The 12,629-nt window shown below is 35.4% G+C and overlaps 1 protein-coding gene across 1 annotated transcript in view; it reads left to right on the forward strand.

Annotated features, from left to right (window-relative positions):
- TOPAZ1 (testis and ovary specific PAZ domain containing 1) overlaps positions 1-12,629 on the forward strand; it is a 42,871-nt gene that overhangs the window by 24,888 nt on the left and 5,354 nt on the right. The window contains exons 13-16 of the mRNA XM_006765105.1: positions 1,465-1,531; positions 3,655-3,829; positions 4,659-4,759; positions 12,012-12,174. Coding sequence (XP_006765168.1) covers positions 1,465-1,531; positions 3,655-3,829; positions 4,659-4,759; positions 12,012-12,174 — 506 coding nt within the window. The remainder of the gene's footprint in view (positions 1-1,464; positions 1,532-3,654; positions 3,830-4,658; positions 4,760-12,011; positions 12,175-12,629) is intronic.

Raw genomic sequence — 12,629 nt, forward strand, 5'->3', positions numbered from 1 at the left:
TATATAAAACATTATTGTTACTTGTAAGAATCAAAGCTGTACTAAAAAGTATTCAGTGAAAAGAGTTGCTCCTCCTTACCCCTACTTCCCATTTCCATTCCCTCCTTCCTTCTACTCCTTTTTTTACCTACACATTGGAAGGAACCAGTCTTTTAGTTTCTGGTTAATCCTTCTTATTCTGAGCAAATATATATATATTTACCTTCACTTCTTTCTCACATAAAGTATAACATACAAAAAGTATTCTTTACAACTTTGCTTTTTTCATCAAACAGTATATCTTGGAAATCAATCAATTCATAGAGAAATTCATCACTTTTTATAAATGCAAAATACTCCATTGTGTGGATGTATGATAAGTAACTGGTATTTCAGTTCTCTCCAATTTGTTGCAATAAAAATGGCACTTGTTTGTTGATTTATTGATGGTAGCCATTCTCTGATGTTTAGTGACATTGAGTATTTTTTATAGGTCTATTGCAACACTCTTAGTTTAATGGTACCTTTTTCTTTCCCTTTTTTCTTCTTTTCCTCTTTGCAATTGCCAAAGGTTGCTTCTCCTTTCCATTTTTATCTTTTTGTCCTTTCCCAAAAGCTATGCATTTCAAATTGTCTTCTTTAAATCATGTAAAATTTTTTAAGTTCCTTCTGTGTGCTCTGTGTTCTACCTACCCATACACTTTTTTCCCCCAGCATTTTTAAACTTGGTGTGGACTTAGACTTTGTAGTGTTGTTTTTTTAATATTTCTTGACTTTTAGAGAGATAGGAAGGGAAGAGCGATAGATAAAAGCATCAATGAGAGAGAAACATTGTCTGCCTCACACATGCCCCCCACTGGTGACCGAGCCCACAATTGGGGCAACGCCCTGACTGGGAATCGAACCAGTGACCTTTTGGCTCAGGGGTGGACACTCAACCACTGAGCCACACCAGCCAGACTATAGTGGTATTTTTTTTTTTAATCAATGTTAGATCCCTCTGGTAGTTCCCATTTTTTATTCTCCCCACAGGTTTGTTTGGTTTTTTTTGGGGGGGGGGGGCGTTGTTTTTTGTTTTTGCATTGTTTTTGTTTTAGTCTGACTTTGCTTGTGGAGCAGTGAAAGTGGAGTGGGAACAGTAGAGATCAAGGGCATCAATTGCTGTGATTTAATACTTTTTCTCTTTTTATTCACCATTATTTTGAAGCTTTGGCATTCTGACTTCCAAGTTAGGCTTAAGGTATGGTTTTGTGTGGGATTTCCTTTGTCCTTATTGTTGCCCATGGTTTGAGGAGGAAATAGTGTGAAGTAGATATTTATGCAGTAGACATTTTTTTTAGCTCTAACGACTTTTTAGAGTATATTAATGCATTCTTTTTCCTCCAGTCTCTTAGGTATAAACTGTAAAATAAATGAATTAGGAGCAATAGTGACTTTTGGGGGAACAAATGACACTTTAATTAACACTTTCCTCTATTGTTAAAGGTTACAAATGAGGCAATTTAAAAAGAACTGGACCTGTGATTTAGATTTAGCCTTGAATGAAATAAAGGTATGACACTTACTTTTTGAATAAATTGCTGGGATCATTGCTCAGAAACTTTGAATAATAAACCCATTTTAGGAAATGTTTTAGAAATGTGGCTGTTATACAGAGAAAAAATGATCAAGGGAAAGAAAGTTTAATTTTTTTTAATACTTTGAAATGCAAACATAATTTCTAGAATTGTGGACTATCCAAAAAGTAATTCTGGAAATAATTAGTTTCAAAATTAACTTACGTTAAGGTGTAATAATCTAGAGCTTAGCCTTTATCTATCTATCTATCTATCTATTTATTTATTCATTCATTCATTCATTCATTCATAAAGAAGAAACATTGATTTGTTGTGTCATTTATGCATTCATTGGTTGATTCTTTTTTTTAAATACTCACTCAAAGATATGATTTACTGACTTTTAGAGAGGGAGATGGGGAGAGAGAGAAACATCAATGTGAGGGAGAGATATTGATTGGCTACCTCCCGTACACACCCCAACCAGGGACTGAGCCCCCAACCAAGGTATGTGCCCTGACAGGAATCTTACCCCACTTTGTGATCTATGGGACAATGCTCTAACCACCTGAGCTACCTTCCAACATTTGTTGGTTGATTTTTACATGTGCCCTGAACTGGAGATCAAACATGCAACCATGGTGTATCAGGATGAAGCTCTAACCAACTGAGCTACCTGACATTTAAGGGCTTAAAGTTTAGCCTTTAATTCTTATCACTGGCAGACTCATTCAATGCACAAGCAAGTTGGCTTACTTGTCATGATCCATGGATGGCTACAGTATGTGAAATGACAGGAAAGCCAAGATGAGCATGCACTCACCTAGCATCCCATATAATAAAAGCCTAATATGCTAAGTATCCAGTTGTCTGGTCATCAATTCAACCAATCAAAGCATAATATACTAATGATATGCTAAGACCCTTCAACCACTCGTTATGCATTGACCACCAGGGGGCAGATTCTTCAACCAGTAGGTTAGCTTGCTGCTGGGGTCCGGTCAATCGGGCCTGAGCAAGATGGGCCAGACATGCCCTGGACCCCTCCCGTGGCCCCTCCCTGGCTGGCCAACCTCCCACGACACTCCCTGGCCCCTATAGTGCACCAGTGGGGTCCCTCAGCCTGGCCTGCGCCCTCTCGCAATCCGGGACCCCTCAGGTGATGTCAAAGAGCCAGTTTCGGCATAAAAGGCTAATATGGAAATAGACCAAACAGCAGAATGACTGGTCAGTGCGCTCCCACAGGGGGAGCACCACTCAGCCAGAAGCCAGGGTCACAGCTGGCAAGCCTCTCCCGCCTCCACAGCAGCGCTAAGGATGTCTGACTCAGGGGTGGGCAAATTTTTTGACTCGAGGGCCACAATGGGTTCTTAAACTGGACCAGAGGGCCGGAACAAAAGCATGGATGGAGTGTTTGTGTGAACTAATATAAATTCAAAGTAAACATCATTACATAAAAGGGTACGGTCTTTTTTTTTTCTTTCAGTTTTATTCATTTCAAACAGGCCTTATCCGGCCCACGGGCCGTAGTTTGCCCACGGCTGGACTCTGACTGATGGGTTAGGCCCGCTCACTGCACCCGGCCTCTAGTTTAGAGTATAAGAAATAGAGGGCTTTCAGGATGATTTTACTTTTTAAGATAATTTTTGTACTCATCTAGTACTTGTTGATCTAATTTTAATTAGTATTTATATCCTTGAAATAATTTTTTGTTGATTGGTGTGGAAAACTATTTCTTAGTTTATAATAAAATATAATAGTAAGTTTACTAAAATTTACTTCGTAGTCCCCTTTTGTAGAAGAAATTCCATAAAATCTATCTCAACTATCTATTTCAATTTTAAGGGTGATATCATTAAGTACATTAGGAAGTAGTTAATTAAAGCAAATGTACATTTCCATCTAGAACTTATAAAGGCTCTGCAATAGTCAGAAAAGCAAATTATACAATAGCATGTTATTGATGTTGTAACACTTGTCAGTAAGTTTCTAAGATTTGCAGAGATTGTCTTATTAATTTCTATACATTTAATGCCTACATATGCCTACTGCATAATATGTTTAACAGCTTTCTAAATACAGCTTTCTTTTTCTGTTTTGTTTTTAATAATTCTAATAGCATTGTAAGGAAAATGGTGACTGGACCAAATTGGGAAATTTATACCTGAAGGTAAAAATGGACTGTGAAAAATTTGTAGATTTCCAGAGATTTTGTACTTGTGTTGCTGAAACACTAACAAAAGGCTATAAAGAAGAAAGACCAAGTGTTCCATTTTGTGAATTTGCTCAAACAGGTAAAATGTCACTGTTTTGGTATGAGTTTTGTGTGTTAGGGTAATGTAATATTCTTAACAGGAATGTAAAGCTCTTAATATTTCCCATGTTGAGGATAAGTTAATATTGCAGGTTTCAGATACTTTTCCTGTTTATAAATTTTTCCATCTACATATTGTTAAGTTAGGTTAACGATATAAAGTTAAAAATTAGTGTCTTAATATCAGATGTTTCATGTTCTTATTTTTCTTTTTATTCAGATTGGTAAAACTGTTGTTAGCAAATTATATTGGAGCACCTGAATTTTTGAATCATTAAAATTGTTACAGTCTTCACTATTACAAGTCACCAAAATTCATATATTTTTGAAATTTTATTTTTACGTGAACTCTTTACTGCTATATTCTTTATTAGGGGCTGGCAAACTTTTTCTGTAAAGAACCAGATAGTAAATATTTCAGGCTTTGCACACATCACATATGATCTATGTCACTTTTTTTTTCTTTTCAAAAAAACCCTTAAACATTAAACTAAAGAATTCTTAGTTCGGATGTGAGGGCGATCTGGCTGCGACATCTGTCACCCCATTGATCGCCAGGGTTGATTCGGCTGATCTGGCTGGCTGGCGGGTGTCCCCCTCCTCCCTCACCGATCCAGGTGCATCCCTCCCGAAGAAGTCTTAGTTCACAGGCTATATCTAAAAACAGACCACAGGCCACATTTGGTCTGTGGCTATAGTTTGCTGACACCTGGTGTTTGTGCTCATATCATTAATTCCATATTAACTTGCCTTTTCCATTTTTTAAGTGACTATTTCACTTTCTTCCATATGCCTACTTTGTGTTTCAGTGAGCAAAGATCCGCAAAATAGTGAAGTAGATAAAACTTTGCTGGGAAGAATCGGAATCAGTGCTATATACTTCTATCACAAGCTGTTGCAGTGGTCCAAGGTACTTTAAATTTTTGTTTTGGCTTGGTATTGAAAGTGTTTCAAATTTTTGAACAGAATATAGGTTAAGTTAGGAATTTGCTGCTAATCATCACAAGTGACTAAATGACTCCCAGACCAGTAAGTGAATTATTAGGTGCTATATTAGGCAAATGTGGAAAGAACATGGCATCAGACTGACTACTATGAAGAATTTCAGTGTAGTAAACACTTAGGAAACTGTGCTAAATATATTTATTTGAAGCAACTTTCAATTCAGAATTTATTTCCTCAGCTCCTGAGTAGCATTGTAATTTTGCAAGAGTTCAAGACACCTTTTTAAAGATAAACCCAGGATATTCACAATTAATAGAGCTCCTTTAAAATCACCTCCTAGAATGCTCTTGGAATACTATATACTATATATCTTGATGTCTGCCTTTGAAGTTAGCTCACCATAAAAGTGGTCTAGTGATTCCAGACCATATTACACTACCATTCTTTAGATTTCCATGAGAGGTGGTGGGTAGGATTAGATTTAGTAAACTTAAGTAGAAGATAAGAAATCCAAAATTGGAAGTAAGTGCTGAGGGATGGAATAACATATATAGAGTGGGACAGTTGAGAGAATGCTCATTATTGAATCAACTATTAATATGTATCTTTTGTTATTTTCTTCTTATAAAATGGTTATTTCAAAGTTGAATGAGTTCAATGACATTTAAGTACATGGTCACTCATACACATACAAAAGTCATGAACTTTTTAAAATTAAAAACAACAGCAGAATCATTGTAGAAGGTCCTCAGTCTCTAAAGTCTCCAAGAGGTTTAGTACTGTGCTTGCTTCGGCAGCACGCCTACTAAAATTGGAATGATAAAAGATTAGCATGGCCCCTGCGCAAGAATAATACGCAAATTTGTGAAGCGTTCCATATTAAAAAAAGAAAAAGAGGTTTAGTACTCTTCGTATAGTAGGCCTGGGATGGGCAGAATGTATCTTGTCCCAGGTCTCACAACCTAGTTTAAGTTTGATCTTAGCATTAATATCTTGGACATTTAATGCGTGAGAAATTAAGGACTACCTAACAAGAGGACCGTTTTTAAAAACACAGATTGGCCCTAACCTATTTGGCTCAGTGGATAGAGCATCAGCCTGCAGACTGAAAGGTCCCAGGTTTGATTCAGATCAAGGGCATGTACCTCGGTTGCAGGCACATCCCCAATAGGGTATGTGCAGGAGGCAGCTGATCAGTGTTTCTCTCTCATTGATGTTTCTAACTCCCTATCCCTCTCCCTTATGCTCTGTAAAAAATTAATAATATATATATATTTTTTAAAAACACATTGATTTTGCTCATATTTTAATTTTAATAGGTTACTATTTCTTAAGAGGCTGGTGAATTTCTATTTTAATTAAAATTTTTCACTATCGTATTTAGAACAGATATTCTTAGTTTTTTTAATGAAACCTAGCTTTTTGAACATAAAAGTAAAACCATTGAAATTAAACTAAAGCAGCTAACTCTTAAAGTGCACTATTTATATTGTCAAATTAGAAGTACCTTAACATTATAATATGCATCTGACTCAAAATAGTGTAACATAATATAAAACAAGGGTCTTCAAACTAAGGGCCAAGTCTGGCCCACAGCCTGTTTTTGTATATCTTGAGAGCTAAGAGTGTTTTTTACATTTTTTTAATATTTTTTATTTTATTATGATGATTATTATTTATTATTATTATTATTTTAAATTGATTTCAGAGAGGAAGAGAAAGGGACAAATAGAAACACCAGTGATGAGAGAGAATCATTGATTGGCTGCCTCCTACACACCCCCACACTGGGGATCAAGCCTGCAACCCAGGCATGTGCCCTTGGCTGGAATCGAACCCAGGACCCTTCAGTCCACAGGCCAATGCTCTGTCCACTGAGCCAAACCGGCTAGGGCGTTTTTTACCTTTTTTAAAGAGTTAGACATTAAAAACAATAACCAAAGAAAATGTGCAACGGATCGGATGTGACCTGCAAAGCCTAAATTATTTACTCTCTGGCTGTTTATAGAAAAAGTTTGCTGACCCCTAATATAAAATAATAATATATGTCCAATTTCTGATGTGCAGACTAGAGATAATCTTTATGTCGTCTACATGAAGTAATCTGTTCAGTCAAAGAAACAGTTTTCAGCCAATAATCTTATCCTTTTTTTTCACTATCATTCTTTATCTGAATTTGATAATAAATTGTCTTCATTTTCTTTTTCTCTCCCTCCTGGACCTCAGGATGATCAACAGAAAAAAGTGCAAGACTTATAATTAGTAATTTTCCACAGCAAGGCATGAAATCCTTGTGCCAAATGAAATCTTTAGGGGAAGCACAATGTATAAAACACATGAAGGGAGAACTGCTGAAAGGGGTCCCAGGGTGGGTGAGGAGTAATATGAACAAAGCCCTGCTTGCTTCCCTTCCCTTTCCACCCTTGTGGTTGAGCAGGCAGGGGCTTAAGTAGAGTCTTGGAGCAGTTTGAGAGCTGTCTGTCTAGAACAGCGGTTCTCAACCTGTGGGTCGAGACCCCTTTGGGGGTCTAACGACCCTTTCACAGGGGTCGCCTAAGACTATCGGAAAACACATATATAATTACATATTGTTTTTGTGATGAATCACTATGCTTTAATTATGTTCAGTTTGTAACAATGAAAATACATCCTGCATATCAGATATTTACATTACGATTCGTAACAGTAGCAAAATTACAGTTATGAAAAAGCAACGAAAATAATTTTATGATTGGGGGTCACCACAACATGAGGAACTCTACCTGGATAAGGAAGCCGTGGCACATAGAGACAATGGAATATTAATCAGAATAAAAAGAATAAAATCTTACCATCTGCAACACTATGGATGGCCTAGAGCAGCAATTTTCAACCTTTTTCATCTCATGGCACACAAACTAATTACTAAAATTTTGCAGCACACCAAAAACATATATTTTTTGCTGATCTGACAAAAATAGGTATAATTTTAATTCATTCACACCGGATGGCTATTGTTGTGTTGGCTGTTGTCATTTTTATTTGACATTGTAAGGGATAAAAGGTCAGTACCCCTGACTAAAATAGTCAGGTATTGCATGTTTTTAAAATTTTTGAGGCACACTGATTGAAAATAGCTGCCTTTAGTTGGTATTGAATTGTGGGTGATAATTTGGTCTAAACCCTAGTGGTCATGTAGATAGGAAGATGAAAGGAGAAAGTTAACCTAGCTTTAAAGAAGAAATTGTATGAAACTTTGTTGAAAAGCTAGTTCTTACATTCTTTTGGCACCATACTAAATTCTTTACATACTAATTATCTAAGCTAATCTTCATAGAAGCCCTATGAGTTTGGAATTATTACAATTTCCATTTTATGGATTTAAAAAAATGTTGTCAGAGCCCTAGCTGGTTTAGCTCAGTGGATAGAGTATCAACCTGCGGACTGAAGGGTCCCAGGTTTGATTCTGGCCAAGGGCACATGCCTGGGTTGCGGGCTTGATCCCCAGTAGGGGACATGCAGGAGGCAGATGATCAGTGATTCTCTCCCATCATTGATGTTTCTATCTCTCCCTTTCTGAAATCAATGAAGATTTATTTTTTTTAAATGTTATCAGAGACATTAAGCAATTTGTCCCAAATGACATAAGGAGTGGAGGCCAGATTCAAACCCAGACAATCCAGGTTTAGAGCCTGCAATCTGCATAAATTCTATATTTGCAAGTACAGGCAAACATGACTTCCAGTGAAGATAAGCAGAGCTTACTTTCTCTGTAAATTAATCCATCCAGCAAAAATTAAAATGAAATTAAGCCAACAAAACAACTAAGGTTTGTTTGGTAGTAGTAGCACAGCATGGTATCTAACGGTAACTGGCTACTTAGACTATCGGGTAGATTTTATTTGATAAAATGGGATAAGAATGCCCTAGCTGGTTTTGCTCAGTGGCTAGAGCATCAGCCTGCAGACTGAAGGGTCCTGGGTTCGAGTCCAGTCAAGGCATGTACCTCGGTTGCAGGCTCCTTCCTGGCCTGGGCCCTGGTCGGAGCACATGCAGGAGGTAACTAATTGATGTGTATCTCTCACATCAATCTTTCTCTCTTTCTCTTTCTCTTACACTTTAGAATCAATGGAAAAATATCCTTGGTTGAGTATTTAAAAATGTTAAAAAAAATGGAATAAAAATAAGAGACCTCGAGAATTCAGGTGGGAAGATGGAATATATGCACAAGTAAAGCAAGTAGATAACCTTTACACTAACCCACAAACACATACTGGCACATCTCCATATTCATATTGGTGGTTTGTTCAGTGCCTAATACAGACGTCATGAGTAGACTTCATGATCAGAAGCTTGTTGGAAAAGGTTTCCTTCAGCTTAACAAACTAGCCAATGAGGTTTGCTAAGTGGGGAAGAGTAAGATATAAAAATATAAATTAGAGAAATGCAAGAGCTTACAAGCTCTGTTAGAAAAAGAAATGTGGCAAGAAAAAGAAAGATTAAAATAGTTGATAAAAATGGCCTTGGGTCGTTCTTTGAAAGGAAACTTCTGCCTGAAAGTTTCTCGCACAACTAGTTTTTCTCAAACCAGAGAATGAGGGGAGTTTGTGGGAGAGATGTGGAGTGGTCTGAGGAAGTTTAAAATTCTTACAACTTTGATGTGTCCATTTTGAGATTATCTTTGAAGTTATAAGCACAGGATTCTCTTTTGCAGTGAGCATTTTAATTGAAAGTCATTTTCATATGTAAAATGTTCTTGCTTTAAAAGAAGGGCCCACAGAAGTATGCTAAGTTTTCCCCAGAAATTTTTTGTCTTGAAAGGGTTCTGCAGTGAACAGGCTGTTCTCAAGAAAGAAATACAAATGGCTGAATCTCATTTGTAGTGAGACTTGAGAAGTACACATTAAAATAACAGAACACCTGTCAGTCTAGCAAAGATCAGTTTGATGATTTGCTTTTTATGAGGGCATATTGACATGGGCATTAACATGCATTGTTTAGGAGCTTTTTGGCAAAATACCTGTCAAAATTGAAAATGCATATAGGGATAGTTTCTATTTAAAAGTAAACATTATTTTAAAAGTAAATCAACCAACAAGTTCTCATCGTAAGTAATAATATATGTGAAATCACAGATTTTTATATTTAAGGTGATCCTTTTTAGAATTAGTATAATACACAAATAAATTATTAAACATAGTGTAACATCTAAAATTAATTCAGGTACCATCAATGATGTATATATCACACTTAGGAAAAGTCAGGATTTTTTTTTTGCATTTTTGTTTGTTTTCTTTTGCCCAACTGACATTTTCTGTTTAACATAAACTGCTTTTTAAATCTTTAATAGTTTTGTTTTGTATCGTGTGTTAGGCAGTTCTTGGCTATCTCAAAATTACATATTCACTCATATGGTTTTTAAATTTTTTATTGTTACTTTTAAATTTTGATATGAGGTGGGAACCTAACTTTATCTCTTTTCCCCAAATGTTCCAACTCATCCTCTACTCACTTATTTGAAATGCTACTTTTATCATATATTAGAATCTTATATCTTCTTGGGTCAGTTTCTATACTACTCTCCCAGAGATCTCGTTTTCTGTGCTAGCACCATATTCTTTTTAGTTAATACAGCTTTATTTATTTATTTATTTATTTTAGTTAATACAGCTTTAGAATAGGTGATAATATTTATCTTTATCTTTCTTACTATTTTTTACTATTCTCAACTTTATCCTTTGGGATGTATTGAGTCAGTTTTGTTGACCTATTTGGTCAGGATTATATTAAATGTATACATTTAGAGGAGAATGGATATGTTTTATTGTTTTTGGAGTTTTTTTATATTTTTATTCATTTCAGAGAGGAAGGGAGGAGAGAGAGATAGAAACATCAGTGATGAGAGAGAATCATTAATTGGCTGCCTCCTCTATGTCCCTTACTGGGGATCAAGCCCACAACCTGGGCATGTGCCCTTGATGAAATCAAACCTTCAGTCTGCAGGGTAATGCTCTGTCCACTGAGACAAACCAGCTAGGGCAAGAATGGATATGTTTAGATATCTCTCCCCTCTCCCTCAATCATAGTATTCACCATAGTAAAGGATAGTTATTTGCTTGTCTCACGGACTAGCCTGGAAATTCATTCAGTGCAGACTGTCTTTATAGTTTTTCATTCTCAGTGCCTACATTCAAAATCTTCATGGTAATGACTGAATACCTATTATAAAAAATTTGATTCCCTTTTGACTCATTTTTACACAAATGGAAATATTTCCCAACTATGGAACAGAGGAAAACAGGATTAATGCAGTAAGAACTTTCCTCACCATAAAACTAGTATTAAGTACACCATAAACTGGCTTTTATTCTTAAGAATGTATTGTTATAAGTGTTCTTATAAAATTTGCATAAAAGTATTTTTGTTGATAAAGTTGTGAACTGATTGAATTAAGCTTATTAATTTCCAAATGACTTCTCAACTATTGGTTTCATTTAACTTTGCTATAAAATAATGAACTGATTCAGATTTTTTAATATAGCTACACAATTTGGTAAGATTTCAAAATGAATCTCCTAAAATATATTAGTCTTTGAAAAATGTATTATTCTACCTTAACAATAAACAATGAGTGCTAAATAAAGAACAATGAAATTTTTATGAAAAAAAAGACCAAAGTATATATTTTGTGTCATATATCCATCAGATCTAAGAAAAAATAAGGAACTTCAGCATTATAGGTGATAATCTCTTTTTTTAAGCTGTGTGATGGGCACATAAGAGTCATTTAACTTACATATGTTAGACATTCTTCTATACATATCAAATATTTTATGATAAAAATTGTCTTTAAAATTAGGAGGAAAAGCTGTTCCCCAAGAATAGCAAAACTAATTATGTATTCTGTATTATAAAATTGTTGAAGTTTTCCACACAAATATTATTTTACATTATTACAAGTATGTTATAATATGAACATTTTTGTCCTATAAAAATAAACATTAACTTCTTAATCAATAACTGACTGGTATACTAAGAAAATAAATAATTTAAAAATAAGGTATTATAATCATCACTGTATACGTGTTTCTAATAAATTTGAGCCATAGTTATCTTTTTTGAGTACACATATTTTAGTTTTGTCACTTTCCAAAAGGTAAAAACATTAGTTGTGATTATACTAAGTGTAATTTTCATAGTGTAAATAAAGTGTTAGTACTTTTTTCTTTTTCAAAGAGTCAGAATGGATAATCGATACACCACAATGGCCTTGTGATAGACTGGATATACTCAATCGACACAATCTGCTCTGTACAATTGCACATGAAATCTTAGCCAAGAGCCTTTACAGAGAGACATTTGAAGTTTTGCAAAATCTACCAGGTTTTCAAAATTCTCAAGGTATGTTTTTTAAAAGTCTAGCTTAATTATCTCTTGCCCATCTGGTATTTAACTGTTAATAAGAAACAGTTCTCCACCTGTTTTGGTTGAGTTTTATATTCCAGCATATATTTTTAATGAAGTTGTTTTCTGTAAAATCTGTTTTCTGCAAATTGAATATGCTTTCCTGATGGTTTAAAAAACGAAAAGCAGCCCTAACCAGTTTGGCTCGGTGGATAGAGCGTCGGCCTGCGGACTGAAGGGTCCCAGCTTCGATTCTGGTTAAGGGCATGTACCTCGGTTGTGGGCACATCCCCAGTAGGTGGTGTGCAGGAGGCAGCTGATCGATGTTTCTCTCTCATTGATGTTTCTAACTATCCCTCACCTTCCTCTCTGTAAAAAATCAATAAAATAAAAAAAACAACAACCTTAAATGGCACACTAGATCAGATGGATTTCATTGACATTTACAGAAG

Source organism: Myotis davidii, unplaced genomic scaffold, assembly GCF_000327345.1.
Source record: "Myotis davidii unplaced genomic scaffold, ASM32734v1 scaffold81, whole genome shotgun sequence".
In the NCBI taxonomy this organism is placed as follows: domain Eukaryota; kingdom Metazoa; phylum Chordata; class Mammalia; order Chiroptera; family Vespertilionidae; genus Myotis; species Myotis davidii.